Source organism: Mauremys reevesii, linkage group 3, assembly GCF_016161935.1.
Source record: "Mauremys reevesii isolate NIE-2019 linkage group 3, ASM1616193v1, whole genome shotgun sequence".
NCBI classification, from domain to species: domain Eukaryota; kingdom Metazoa; phylum Chordata; order Testudines; family Geoemydidae; genus Mauremys; species Mauremys reevesii.
Window position 1 is genome coordinate 39262578 of NC_052625.1, and position 15761 is coordinate 39278338.

Sequence of the window (15761 nt, forward strand, 5' to 3'; positions counted from 1 at the left end):
TGTGCTGAAAGATGCCTTAATGCTTTCAATTGCAATTCACCAGGATGAAGGGCTAAGATAACATCGCTGGGATCTAGGCTTCTGGGCACAGAGAGTTCAAGTGTTTCAGACCTGGTGCTGAGACCACTAAAGCACCTCCCAGAACACACACTGTGCACTTCCATAGCAACATGCTTCACCTGAGAGCCACAAAATACTGTGCAATCACTTAGCTTGTTTTCACAACATTTTGGTGTGGTATATTTGCAATGACTGGGGAACTGCAGAGCTATTGCAAGCTATTCAAATGAGTGGAATGTTAAAAATGGCATTGAAATACAAACAGTGAAACCCTTCACCATAAACTGAGAAACTCTTAAAAATTAACTTTCAGTTAATCTGTAGTGGTGGACCAATGGGCATTAGTGCGTAGTGCCCATTCCTGCAGGCAGCCCCAACTTCATTGCGGCTCTGCACAGATGCCAGTGTCTGCCCATGCAGAGCAGATTGCAGGCTCAGGGCCTTAGGCAGCAACAGTTCTGAGCAAATGGGAACTAATGCCTCAAAATAGTATATGTACTATTAACTGGCATTTCTATTTTTCTATTAATTGTTACTGATTTTTCATAAAGAGACAAAAATGGTAAATGACCTACAGCTTGTATGTTTTCAAATACTGTATCCTGGGCTTGCCAATGGAATTATGGAATTGTGCAATTTTACAGATTGTCAAAGCTGCAAGATCAGAAAATACTGCGTAGACATAATGTGTTGGAGTGGGTGTAACACTAATAAAATAGGAAAAGACATACAAAAATAGGGAGAGGAGGGAAGGAGGTGATGAGGGTTGGGGAGGAGAGGAAAAAAGGAGAGGTTAGGTGGAATGGAAAGGACTTTTCATCCTAAAGGATCACTCAGTGCTTTCCTATACATTAAAGGTAATCAGTGTTGCAAATTCTCATGAAAGAAATAATATGAATAGATGAGAATGTCAGTGTTTGTTTGTTTGTTTTTGTAAAAGCAGGTTTCTAGTCCTCATGATTGTGGAGAAAAATTTGAAAACGTGACTTAAATGTTTCCTAGAGGCTCAAAACCCAGAAGACAAATAAAAACAACCTAAAATATATGATTTTTAAAAAAGTATCATGATCTCTAAACAAATCTCATGATTTTTGGGTACCTGAATCGTAATTTTTGAACTCTTAAAGTGGATAATTAACAAAGTCTCACAATACTCGTGATGTAGATGAGTCTTATGGTTAAAGGGACACTTGTCGCTTTAAAACTCACACGTCTCTTTGAAAATATTTTGTGTATTATTGTTGCATGTGATGCCTAATGCATTTAGCTATGTGCAGGCAGACTCCTGCACTTGCATGGAGCCCTATTGAAGTCTATGGGCTCAGAGGGTCAGCCTGTGAGGAACCAGTTGTTTTGGGATAGGGACCCAAGATTGCTACTGTATAACTGAAAGGCATTAGAGAAAGAGAGGGGTTTTTGGTATTATCTTTCATTTTGTTTAATCTGTGCATTTGACAACACCTTATGTATAGTCAATTTCCATCTCTGTATATACAAGTAGAGCCCAGTCCTGCAAACACTTTAAGATGTGCCTAACACACATGAATAATGCCACTGAGTTCAGTAGGACTGCTCACATAGGTAATGTTAAGGACAAGGTTAAGTGTTTGTAGGTCTGGGGCCGAAGTGTAAAATTACTTATGTTTAAGGGTTTGCAAAATTGAGCTTAGTTGAACAAGCAGTCCCATATTGTTCAATGGCATTACTTTTGTGCCTAAAGTTAAGCATATGCATAAGTGTTTGCAGGATTGGGGCCTAAAGGCAGTATGGGTGGGATCCACAAAGGTACTTAGGTGCTTAAACTCCAGACTTAAGGGCCTAAATCCCAGTTTTGTCTCCACTGCAATCTACAAAACTGCAGCTGAATCCTGTAGGTGCCCAAATCCACTTGGCCCCTAAGTTTTCAGAATAAAAGTTCACTAGCACCTGTGTTTCTGGCTCTGGGCATGCATACTGCTGCCTCACTCTAGGAACTGAGATGTCCACCTTGCTGTCTACGCCCCAGAGCAATTCACAAGCCAGGGGTAGATAGACATTCAGCTCTCTACATTGCATGCAGGGTCTGATCTAGTTAGTAGGTGTGCTCAGAGGTCACCTACCAGATCAGGTCCCATCCAAAATCTGGTCAGAGAGGAGATGGTTAGAGCATTTGCCTGGGTGTGGGACATGCAGGTTCAATTCTCCCCTCTCTGCTAGAGGAGGGGAAAGGATTTAAATAGGGGTCTCCTACTTCTCAGCACAGGTGCTTGAACCACTGATCTCTCTCTCTATGTGTCTCTGTCCTGGAAGTGGATTTTACACCTGATGTAGCCTACCTCTTCTTCAAGATCACTGTCATGCCAGAGCAAGCCAGCCTTCCACCTCGCTGGTAAATGGCTTGGCATCACCAAAGTGGACAACAGGAAAGCGGTGTTTTGAAGCAGTGCTTACATTCTGCTCTCCACCAAAATTTGAATTGTCACACAGGCTGTGTCTACACCAATCTTTTTTTCTTAAAATTTCCCGCTGCTGCTGCTGCTTGCTTCCATGAATTCAGCTCCACTCAGGGCAGCAGTAAAAAGAGTGGCAACAGCCACCAACACCTTCCAGTATTTCAGAGTGAAGTAAATTCATAGATTTTAAATCAAGAAAGAGAAGTTATGAGATAATGTAGTCTGACTCATAATACAGGCCTTAGAACTTTACCCAGGAATCCCTGCACTGAACCTAAAAACTTCTGGTTTAACTAGGTATATCTTCTGGAAAGACATCCAATTTTAATTTAAAGAGTTCAAGTGTTGAAGAATTTACCACACCTTTCCTAAAACTCTTCCTGTGGTTATTTAATCCTCAGTGTTAAAAATCTGCACATAATTATTTTAGAGCCCCAAGGTAACTGAAAAGTCTTCACATCATTTCTTTAATTTCACATCCGTTCTAATTTATGAAAGGTTCATTTTTTTTAGCTCAGTTCTCCCTTTATTTCCTTTGTCAATTATCTGAATGTTTTCCCTACTAGTACGTGCTTGGTGGATGATGGTCACTGTTTGCTTCCTCTCCTAAATTACAGCAGAACTTCTGCCCAGAAGAGTGGAACTAGTGCAGGAGAAAAGCAATATTAAGGCCCTGATCTTGCAAATATTTACACTAGAGGTGGAATTCACAAAGGCGGTTTAAACACCTAACTACCCCTCAGGGTGCCTAAGTCCAACATTTAGACCAGTGGTTGGCAACCTTTCAGAAGTGGTGTGCTGAGCCTTCATTTATTCACTCAGATTTAAGGTTTCGTGTGCCACTAATACATTTTAACGTTTTTAGAGGGTCTCTTTCAATAAGTCTATAATATATAACTAAACTATTGTTGTAAGTAAAGTACATAAGATTTAAAAAATGTTTAAGAAGCTTCATTTAAAATTAAATTAAAATGCAGACCTCCCCTCCCCGCCCCCCCCGGACCGCTGGCCAGGACCTGGGCAGTGTGAGTTCTTCGGCACACGTGCCATAGGTTGCCTACCCCTGATTTAGACAATGCTGATATTCACAAAACCCTCGCTCAGCTGTCGCCTAAAGGTAGGCACCTAAAGTCATGAGGTGCTTGAGTTTCTGCCTTTAAATTTCCCCCCCTGCAGGATTCATAAACTAGGCATTCCCTGGCTATCTAGCCTTCAGGACTCAAGCTGGTATATGCGCTTAGAGTATGCCTATATCCATGTGAGAGGATGAGGAGGAGATGGTGCCACTCCCATCCCCCTGATACCTTTAGCCAGTGGTTACTGCACTCAGTTTGTGGGAGACTTCGGTTCAGTTTCCCTCATTGCCTTATATAGAACAGGCATTTGAATTTGGGTCTCCCATCACCCAGGAGAGTGCCCTAACCCCTGGGCTATAGAGTATGCTGGGGTGGGTCTTTTTGAATCTCTCCTTTTGAAGCTCTTCCACTGTATATAAATGATTAAATATTAATTGGGCCAGAGAGAGGGAGTGACTATATAGCCTCATGGTTTGGGCACTCAGATTGGAGACTCATATTCCAGCTTCTCTGCTCCAATGAATCTATAGTTATTTATACACAATACAACAGCTCCAACAGATTCAGAGATATCACTACTACCATGTTTCTTGAAAAAACAGTCACCTGGCTTAGGCACCTAACTCCAGGAGGGGGTTCAAGGCTGTGAATCCCATCTGGAGATAGGTGCTTCTCTCTGGCCTGGAATTAGGTGCCTAAGTCTTTTTGAGGGTGGCACTTAGGGCACACAGATCTGCAGCATTTCTGTTGGCTATCTTAGGCAATTCCCTGCTCAGCATGCTGGCTTTTGTGAATCCCATTAGGTGCCTAACTCTCCCCATGCATTGAATAGGGAGTCTGGGAGCCTGACTCAGGGTTGTGAATTCCATTAGGTGCCAGGGAGTCTGAATCCTCTAGTGCAGAGGTCCCCAAACTGTGGGGCGAGCTCCCATAGCAGGGTGTGGAGAACGTTTGGAGCGGAGGTCAGCAGGCTCAGGCCAGTCCCCTGGAGGTGGGAGCGGAGATGGATGTCCACCCAGTCCTGCCTCCAGCTTTGCTTCAGTCCTAGCCCCCGCTCCTGGCCCCGTCCACAGCCTCCATGTGACTCCGCTGCTGGCCCCCACCACGGCTCAGCTACAGCTCCACCCCTGCCTCTGCCTCCTTGCCCCCTGGCTGCAGTCTGGAGGTGGGGCAGGGCTGGGAGCGGAGCCACACCTGGCCGTGGGCCCAGCTGCCAGTCTCCACTACAGCTTGGTTGTGGCTCGGCCCCTGGCCACGGCTCTGTCCCTGCTCCCTGCTCCCGGCCCCAGACCCACTCCCAGTGTGGCACCAGCCTCGGCCCCCTTAACCCTGTCTGTGTTATCTGCCCGGGACTATGGCCCCACTCCTGGGTGGGGGTGGGGCACAGACAGAGGTAAGGGGGAGGCGCAACCCTGAAAAGTTTGGGGACCCCTGCTCTAGTGAATCCCTCCCAAGGTTCTTCATTTTAAACATGTGAGTAGTTCAGTTGACTTCAGTGTGATTAGTCAGCTGTCTAAAATTATACATCTGCATAGGATTGGGGTCTTAATTTTAACTTTTTTTTAATGTGTAATTTTGATTTCCCCTAATTTGGAGCAGTGGCCCTGGAAAGACTGCCCATATGATAGTATTGTGTTATGGATATGTTTGGTTTACTGTGAGATTCTCTGTTGTTGTCCTTTTAAGTTAAGACAAGAGGGAATGCCAAACGGGGCTAATATGTCACAGTAATTACATCCACACTACAATTCTGAGTATTTGTTCAGTTTGTTCATGGTAATTATTGTTCTAGTGTTATACCTCCTCAGCTTTGGAAGTTTTTGTATGGGGAAGGTTTGGTTGGTTCAGTGAGCAAACCTGCCAGCTGGAGGAGCCTTTAGTCTGTTTTTACCCTCCCGTCCCACAACAAACACAGAAAACAGCCAACCCTCCCCTGCCTCCATTCAGTTTTATTGGACAAAATTCCTATAATTATAATTTATGTTAAAGAAGGAGATCCATAATAGGAAATTCAGACTTACAGGTAAGAAAATCAAACCTGTAAATTCCTTTTGCAGTAAATTATGTTGGCTGGCACTACACACAGAAATATTTCCTTTAATTTGTTTTAATTGTACTGCCTGTTAATTGTGTCATGTTCCCACTTAAAACACAAAAAACTGCAGAGAACGCAGCAGCAGTGTCTGGGGTGATGCATTTCTCTGTGTGTGGGGAGAAGGCTTATGTTCCCTCCTCAACCTGTATCTATCTGTGACCTTTTCCTCTGCAGATTTCTTGCTTCTTCATGTTCTTTATTAGTTCTTCTATAAGTTTTACATGGTCCAATGAACAAAGATCAATTTAATCTTACTGGTCCATCTGAAGAAAAAATCTGTTCTGCACTCTTTACCAATAATGTTCAGATAAATCCATGAATCACAGAGAGCGAGATGGGGACAATCTTCCTTCATATTCTCCTTAAACAAAGCATTTTGAGCAGTGGTTCTCAGATGGCATGTGCAAACCGGTTTCAGGGGAGCCCCGATGCCCCCAATGGGACTGTCGCTCCTCCCCCCCCCCCCCCCCCGCCATGCAAACCCTGTATCGGTAGCCAATAGCGGTACTTCTACAATACAGGTAAACTCAGGAGAAGGTGATGTCCAGATTGGCCAACAGACCATTTTTTACAATCATGTGGATTATGTTTGAACAGCTGCGAACCCCCAGGGTATACCTGGCTCTCTACATGCCCAAGCAGTGCCTTCCACATCTTCACTGCTATTTATGCCCATGCTAGCTAGGAGTGCAGTGTCTGAACTATACATGCTACCGTAAGTGTAGACATAATTTAAATGAGTGTCAGACATTTTCAAACATAGTCTACCTGGTTGCAAAAAATGGTCTTTCTCCACTGCTGCAGCCTTTCACTACCATACGTTGCATTATCTCAGTGTCTGAAGGACAGAGCAGTTCATCTTGGAAAGAATGGTCTGATTTAACATAGGGGGGAAAGGAAGGCGTCTTCATTTTTGTTGTTAGTCTAAAACAGTGGTTTATAATTAAGGCTATGTTTTAGTTACGGGTATTTTTAGTAAAAGTTGTGGACAGGTCACAGGCAGTAAACAAAAATTCATGGCCCATGACCTGTCCATGACTTTTACTATATATCCCTGACAAAAACTTGGGCTGGGGGGCCATGGGTACTCTGGGGGGTGGGGGCAGGCCAGGGGCTCCTCAGGTGCTGGGGTTGTGTGGCCCAGGACCCGTGCTGGTGGGAGGGAGGTTGTGGATGGTGGTGTCTGGCCCGGACCCATGCTGGGGGTGGGGGTGGGCGGTGGCACGGCCTGGGATCCGTGCTGGGCAGGGGAGAGTTGGCAGGGCTGGCAGGTTCCCTACCCACCTCTGACCGGCATGTCCCTGCAGCTTGTGGGGGGAGGGGCGGCTAGGGGGGCGCTGCGCGCTGCTCCCGCCACAAGCGCTGGCTCTGTAGCTCCCATTGGCCGGGAATTGCAGCCAATGGGAGCTGCAGGGGTGGCACTTGCGGACGCAGGCAGCATGCAGAGCCCCCTAGCTCTTCCGCCTAGGAGCTGCAGGGACATGCTGGTGGGAGACAGGTAGAGAGCCCCTCCCCCCCGAGGTAAGCACTGTCCCGCACCCCAACTCCCTCCCTCAACTCTGAGCCACCTCCCATACCCAAACTGCTGCTGCTGGCCGCTGCAGAAGTCACGGAGGTCACAGAATCCGTTATTTCTGTGACAGACATGCAGCCTTACTTATAACCAAACAGAACACCATTCTTCAGGACTGAATTGTCTTAGCACAGAGCAGTAGGGAGAAAGTTGTGGTTTCCCGCTAATCCCAAACTGGGAGCTAGCTGTCACTAATGGTCTCTCTTCAGTCTGTCAGGATTTCTTCAGTTGTTTGCAGTGGTGGTGTAGCCATGTCGGTCCCAGGATATTAGAGAGACAAGGTGGGTGAGGTAATATCTTTTACTGGACCAACTTTTGTTGGTGAGAAAGACAAGCTTTTGAGCTTACATAAGAGTTCTGTAAGCTCAAAAGTTGGTCCAATAAAAGATACTGCCTCACCCAGCTTGTCTCTTCAGGATTTCCTCATTAATTTTCGTATCATGCTGTTTAATGTATGATGACAGGCTATGATGGATGGTATTAAACTTGAATTTATCATGGATGTGGCCCTGATTTGAGAAAATACCCAAGAACAGGTTGGGTGATGCTGCAGGGCCTTTACTGGCCCATATCTTGCATGTCCAGTAAATGATCCCTTCAAATGCTTCAATTATTGCACTGTCTCAGATATTTCTTTTAGGAGGAGGTTGTAGCAAGGTAGGTCCAGGAGCACTGGGATCCTCTTTAGCCCTGTGAATTTGGTTTAGGTTTGTGTATGGGTGAAACTGCCTCAGTGCTGTTGTTTGATAGACTCTGTTTGCTGATGGAGGGAGATATTGGATGTTCCAGTGATTCTTTTAGATCTGACCACTGTCTTTGATAGCATCCATTATGAGGTGACATTGGCAACCAGGGACACTAGCAGGAGTAGATGGAGTTATTCAGTTATTTTCATTCGAAGACATCCTAGGGAGCAGTTGTGGGCAGCTGCTCATCTACTCGGAGGACTGTGTTATGGTGCATTCCATCGGACTCAGTTCTGTCACCACTTACGTTCATGGTGTGAAGTTGTTGTGAGAATTAATGAGGAGAAGAGATTGATGAAAAATAATTAGGCACTGTGTTAGAAAAATGCAACAAAATTAATCAAACATGTTGATGAATATTATTTAATCAGGTCTAGTGAGGCGTTATGAATTGCATTTTCTTTAGTATGGGGGTGTCACTCCACTCTATATTTCCATCTGGTCCAGTTGGTTTGGTTGAGCAACTTTCCCAGGAGTTAACCCAGCATAGCTCTTAAGTGACATAGACTTCAGCTTAAGCATGGTATTGGACTGATGCCCTGGGAATATTAGGTCTTGGATGAAGTCTAGTTGGGTGAAAACTCAGTTTGAATGAGACAGAGGTTACTTAGAGTGGTGGGGCATGCCTGCAATTTGTCATTAGTTTCTCCTGTTTCTGGAAGCCTACATAGCAGATGTGGCCAGGATTGCACTTGGCCAGCGGTCAGTCACCATTTATGTTGGCTACAAAGCTTTAGATAAAGCTATTCATAGCTTTGTTACCTTTGGATTGGATTACTTTATGCATTCTATATGGGCTACACCTGAAGACCTCCAGAAGATTCAACTAGTGCAGAATATGGCTCACTTGATTCGTGGTGTATCTAGGAAGGAAATATTTGTTCCTGTCCTGTGTAGTATGCAGTGGCCTCCAATCTCTTACAAGGTGAAATACAGGGTGGTGTTTAAAACATAGAAAGCCCATACTGAGGCTTGCTTTTGTCTGCTGAGCTGAGGTACCGCTCTTCTTGTGTGATGGGGATAGAGAGGGTTGAAGTTGTTTCAATTTTGCAAGGCTCAAAATAGAACATTTTTCAAAATTTTCCAAGAATTATTTTCAAAAGTTGGAATTTTTGTTTATCCCCTTATTCCCCTTCTTTCCTTTTCAATAAAACCACATTTTTTCAATGGAAAAATTTTGACTAGATCTAGCTGAGGCGGGTGAGATCAGCTGAGGTACTCATGCAAAGATTCTCATTTTCCCTATCAGCCTGCTTGAGAGGAATCTTTTGATCTGCAAGGCTTGTGTGTTCTCTGGGTCTTTTTAAGGAAAGGTAGAGTAAATAAGGCATTAGGGGCAGTGGTGTTGTAGTCGGGTGGGACTCAGGATATTAGAGAGACAAAGTGGGTGAGGTAATATCTTTTACTGGATCAATTTCTGCTTGAAGTTGGTCCAATAAAAGATATTACTGTACTTCACTCATCCTTCTCTTTCTCAGGAGTTAGGGGGAAGTATTAACTTGAAATCAGTCAGTGTTTTAAAAAAAATTAAAACTAGTTTTAAGTACTACACTTGTCCTTAAGTCCCCCTGCCAATTTTTGCGGAGTTTACAATAATTTTCTATTTTATAAAATGTTTTTATCTGTCTTGTTCTTGTGTGAAAGACTCGCACAGACAAAAAGGGGAAAATGACTTCCTGACTAAACCGGGAAACAGGAAACTAACTATAAACAAAATGTTGTCAAATCCACAGAGTAAACATACTAAAAAATTACTTTCTGCAATCTCAGGTTAGTTATTCTAACGATAAGTATTTTAAAAAGAAGTCTCATTTTTTTTAAACTTGTCACTTAAGTAAAATTTTTTTGTTCATTCATATGATTGGATGAGTAATTTCATGATTTATTTTGTAAGAATTTTGTTTTATTATATATGCACCCAGAAGCATATTTTTTTAGTTTGACATAAATGAGGTTTATTATTGTAGCCTTTTTTTCAGTGGTCATTTTAAAAGCCATATTACTTAAACTGTTTCCAGCCAAATTTTAAGCGTTTATCCACTTTCTACAGTGGAGTAATCAAATATAGATTATAGCTCTGGATCAACTTTTTTCTTTCTTGTATTTGTCCGTTTCCTTAGTGACCATTTCTCATTTGCTTTGCTCTATAGAGTGCTAGTTATATTATTCCCGGGGAGGGTATTAATTTAGAATGGCATTATATGGTAAGTAAGTGAGCCTTGAAGTTCACTTGGAGGGCATCATGAAAACAGAGAAGACTGTCTTTTTTCAAAATGTTATCATAACTAGTTCTAGATAGCTTTGTTTTTGTCTACAGTTATACAATAGCGATACTATATCTTTGTGACTTGTAACACAATTTTGATGCTTCCAGGAGTTGACTTAAGAAAAGAAACCTGGAGTCTTTTGAAAAATACATGGGTGAAATATAACAATACCTCATGTTCTCCCTCTAGTCTACATTTTCCTTAATTACTTCCAGATTCTTAAAAAATCTGTCCTTCCATTGTGTTTTTGATTTTCAGAGTTCTGCTTGATTTTAGTTCCAGTTTGATGAGAAGGCACAATTTATCGTTAAAAAGTGTCTTCAAGAAGTGGGTGTTCAGCTAGCTTAGAGAATGTATTTTACAGAATGATTAGACCAAAGAATGGAAAACAGAGCAGTGTTTTCATACTGTTTTCTCATTTTGTTAGTAATGGTTTGCTTTTGCTTTCCCAGAAAATCTAGACTTTTCTGAAAACCAGTCTTGACAGTTTTCTTTAGCTGTTAAGCTGTTCTGATTATTTTTTCTCTTTAAGTATTACACACTGTTACCTCATATGAAGAAGGTATTAACACTGATAAAGTAAAATTTATGTTTTAATTCTACTGTCTCATTTGTGGCAGCCTTCACACTCCGTTTATGTTTTAGAGCAGGCACGTCTGTATTGGGAAAACTGGGATCTGTAATTTGCTGATGAACTTCCCCAGTCTTTGTCAGTAAAAGCGGTAGAAGCTGTAGTGTAGACAGTGCACTACCAACTAGTGTCCTCAGTGCATCATTAGACAATGCTATTGTAAAAATGCCTGCAGCCTGACACTGCTGCAGCTTATAACATTGCTTAACAGGTTAAGATACACCAATGGAGAATTGCTGGTCCATATTTTTCCTACTATAGACAAGCCCAATGAGCAAGATTTCACTACAACGTTCTGCAGAAGATTATTGACTTAGTTGAGGTGTGTGTTATCATTTTACTTTGTGTAGTTCTAGTCTGAAAATTCAGCATATAAAAATGGCACCTGATTACAGCCAAATAATAGAACTGTTGAGTATTCAGAGCAATATCCATTTACTTTGGTAAATTAATATACTTTTTTCTTCTTTTCCCCCTTTTTGCTCCTTTTCCACTTGTTTATTAAGTTCCATTTAATTCCATTTATAGGAATTTATTTATAGCTGTGGAAACCCTTTGAAGGCAGTGTATTGCTCAGAAGTCACTCAAGGCAGAATTTGGTCTGTAAAAGATTTTGTAACAGTGATGATGTGGGAAAAGGAAAGGACCCAGTTTGACTTTCAGATCCCAGGATGAGTTTCCTGAACTGGCAGTTAGAAAAGCAATCTTTGTTTATTTGTAAAGTGACCACATTTGCTTTGGAAGTATTGAAACATCATATAATCAGCATACCATTAAAACTGCCATATTTACAGTCTCTTTTCAGTGCTGAAGAACCAGACTGCAGTGCTGCCTTGCTCTTGCTTTGCATTTGAAGACCAATTTTACTTGTTGCTTAGCTATTCCCATTGATTCCAGACTTACCTCTCCAGATTGGATATTTTCTTGTGAGTTGTATACTTAATCTTTAACACTTTATTCTTAATTTCAAAGGTTCTGAAGAAAAAACACTTGGAGGATGTGCATCTTCGACAAGCATCTATAAGAAGGTTTGCATCGTTCAATCTCTTTTCAGCAGAAGCCTGCAAAAGGATTACAGAAGAGGAAACTGGGACTTGGGTTCAATACACAAGTGTCTTTTATCCTGAGTATAGTGTCTCTTTAAGGTAACTGTCATTCCAGTTTTAAGATTCAAGTACTTCTCAACTCTTGCACAGGAATCAAATCTAAAACTCATGCTTTATTCTACCAATATTTATGTGTATCTAGAAATAGTTTACTTGTAAACTGTGTAAGAGCTGATTTTTAGTTGATCATTGTGTTAAGCAACCTCTCCAGTTTTCATTGGTTCTCATTGAGTTGCCAAAGCTAGAAAGCTTCAGTAAAATAGGCGTGGACTGAGCACAGTGGAATTCAAATCGCTTTTCTCCCCTCCCACTTCACTGCTTTCTCCTCCTTGTTTGATTTTCTACACACCTGTAACTTGTACTCGCCTCAACAGGCATCAGTGAAACAGTAACTTAAGCATCCCTGAAGTGTTGCTTGTTGTAAAGCCCCTAATTAGACCTGCTGAGGGTTTAGGATTTTGTGTTCCATGCACAGAGGAGAATATTCTGGAGAGCCTGACTCATTGAAATTATAAAACTCATTTCTGTTTGACTTGGACCTTTAAATTGAAGTCGCTCTTGGGAACTAAGATCTATACAAACAAGTGACCTTCATTAACTATGACATTTTGCTAGTTTACAGAAAAATGCATGCTGGTTATCTTAAAATAGCAGCTAGGTATAAAGCCAAATATCAAATTACTCTCAATCTTAAACTTGAGCCCAAAGAGACTACCCAATTTTTGTTAATTTTCCATTTTTATATTCAGCAGTGCTATATAGCCTCAATAAGTCTTACCCATTGAATAGAGTGTTTTACTGCTGTTAGCAATGTAATCACAGCAAATACAATATTTACCCTGCATGCCATCTGTTTCAGGGAACCATCAGGGAGTGCTAGAGATTCATTTCTTAATGCTTCTTCATTCCATTTCCTTTGCTCTCCACCATCAGCTCTGTAAGACTGTCACTACTTCATGTCTACTAGACTTCGCTAGTTTCAGGCATGAGTTTTAAGGTTGTTCCCAAACCCAAGTCACATTTGTGCCAGCATAGAACAGTGTCAGAGAAGCATCAGGCTTGCCCGATTCTCAAATTTGATATTCATGTGCTTATACTTGCACCTTCTTCTGTATCATCACTTCAAATGATATTTTATATTTGGTAAACGGTATTTTCTTCACTAATAAAATTATTAGTTACTTAAAAATCTTATACTGTAAACAGACACATATCTTTACTTATGTTAATTACACTTTAATTTATTAGAAGTAAATACATTGTAAAACTCTAGTTTACTTTTTTTTAAAAATCTTTTGCATACCTTTCAGATTGGCCAATGTAAATCAATGAAGCACTATTTTGTGCTGGAGGGGGCTTTCAGAATTCCATATAGGAATGTTGGGATGATTTCCTGGCAGGTTTTATTCTTCTCTGGGTAATATTAAATGATGCCTACCAGAGATGACTTATCCCTAGGGCTAAAAAAAATATTTTGATCCAGTTGTTTTGCCTTTGGACTGAACCAGTTTGCATGGAATAGCTCACACTTGTTATTTCAAAGAGAGAGAGTGTGTGTGTGAGGGAGAGGGAGAGGGAGTCTCTAAACTCCCAGAATATTTTTCCAGGAACAAAATGTAAATACCTCCAGCAAAGAGCAGTTTAGTAGAAATTTCTTTGGTAATTGGTGTGCCTGCCTTCCCTATGAGAGAGGATTTTTATTAAAAGGATAAACAAACTAATAGGGCTCTGCTGTGAGACTTGTGTGCACTGCTGCCTACCACAGATTGTTTTAGAGCAGCTGATCATTGGGGGTGGAGTGTGTGCACTCATCCTTTGACTCAGGCATTATAGAACTTGAACTTGAATCAAGTAGTGGATAGATCACTGGACTGAGATTCAGGAAACTTGGGTTCTACTCCTGGCACAGCCATTGGCCTGCTGGCTGACCTTAGCCAAGTCAGTTCCCCGCTCTCTGCCTCAGTTTCCACATCTGTGAAACAGGTAAGAGAAAGGAAGAAAAAGCAGGGGGAGGAAAGCTAATGGAAAACACACATTGCTATATAAGAGCTAGTTGGTATTATTATTATTTATTTATTTACTAGTGTATAGTTTTTCCTAATTTCTGTCTTTCCACTGGTTTGAGTGGTTATAACAACCAGTTCTCTCCCATATGTTGTAATACAGTCATGCCTTTAGTGCTGGCTTGTGATGTCTTTATTGCACTTTTTATTGAAGGTTTTTTTCTCTCATGGCAATAACATCAGCTAGGAGAGTTGCAGGACTGCAGGCTTTGATGGCGGAACCACTGTATGCTGCTTTTTATAAGAATAATGTAATGCTGTGACCCTATCTAAAATTTTCACTAAATTTTCATCTACATATTTCCCCCCAAGCCTTAGGATCTTCTTGGGAAAACCCATTGAACATCCTGTATATTTAAAGGGTTGTCAGCTATTATCTTGACAGGACTAAATACTTAAGAAAGTTCACCAGGTTGTTTTCGGCTTTTGGCAAAAAGTCTAAAGGCCAAGCTATATCAGTTCAAGGGCTATCAAAATGGATCAAATTGTGTATTCAGATATGCTATGACCTAGCTGGAGTTGTTGTACGAAAGATCTTGGAGACTATTCTATTTAGAGTGGTGGCTTCAGCAGAATCTTTTTGTCATGTATAGATTGGAGTGATCTTCCAGACGTCTGACAGGAGCTTGATTCATAACTTTACAAATTATTATTCTCCCAATACAAAGCCGAGATTGGGTGCTCAGTTTGGGAGAGCAAAGCACTGATAACATTTCAATGTGATACCTATTTGCTCTTCTCCTGAGAGTTGTCACTGCTAACTGATCTCCCACAGGCCAGGGGAGGAGGTTTCCCATAGTTGCCAACATATGAAATGTTTTTCCAGAGACAGCTGGAGGTGTGAAGGCTACTAGGCTCGCTTCTACTGCAGGGTGTCATACTTACTCTAGTAAATTGTAGCTTAGATCCTTTAGAAGGGAAGGAGAGAAAAGCAGAGGGAAGTAGAATCCTCCAGCAGTCCCCAGACTCCTGGCTTATTTGAAAATTCCTTACTGAAATTTCCTTCTTCCCCCCATTCTGGCCCTTCTCCACCTCAGAGTCCAACTTTGACATGGTATGTAAACCATATTCCCTTTGTGTGCAGAGCACAGAGCTCTGGATTTTTAGCAGGAGGCAGCTGCAGGGTACAGAGCTGGAAGGTGGCTGCCTGGAAGTGGCAGAAGAGCAGCCAACAAGGGGCTGCTAAAGACTCAGGACAATCGCTGCTGTGCACAGCACAACAGCATCATAGGTACTTGTCAGCTGCCACAGAGCGTCATCGTACCTCTCTCTCTTTCCCTTCCCCCTTCATTCAGGGTCTCCTAGCTCTCGTTTTCATATCTTTTCCCCCAAGAAAGGTTCCTCTTTTTCCAATTCCCTTTTCTTACCTTTTCTTCCAAGAGGGGCACTTTTCCCATGCTGGGAGTCCCACATATTCTTAGCCAACCTTCTGAGGTCTCCCTCTCACTTGACTACCGTGAGCCCCCAGCATCCCTGATTGTGAGGAAGGGCTGCATGTGGATATTTCTGGAGTTGGTTAACACTGCTCCTGTATCATCCATCGTGTCTCTGTCACTCTACAGATTCCTATCTTCCTATAGCTGTTTCTTCAGGTTCATTGTTTCTTTTTGCCCAGGGGACATTAGGACCTGATCCAGCAAACATTTGCAGGGTTGAACACAAAATATAAAATGACCCAACCTTAAAATGAGCTTGAGAGAGTAATTCTAGAT

The 15761-nt window shown here is 41.9% G+C and overlaps 1 protein-coding gene across 1 annotated transcript in view; it reads left to right on the plus strand.

Annotated features, from left to right (window-relative positions):
• Nucleotides 1-15761, plus strand: part of CAMKMT (calmodulin-lysine N-methyltransferase) — a 352032-nt gene that overhangs the window by 863 nt on the left and 335408 nt on the right. The window contains exon 2 of the mRNA XM_039529504.1: nucleotides 11853-12025. Coding sequence (XP_039385438.1) covers nucleotides 11853-12025 — 173 coding nt within the window. The remainder of the gene's footprint in view (nucleotides 1-11852; nucleotides 12026-15761) is intronic.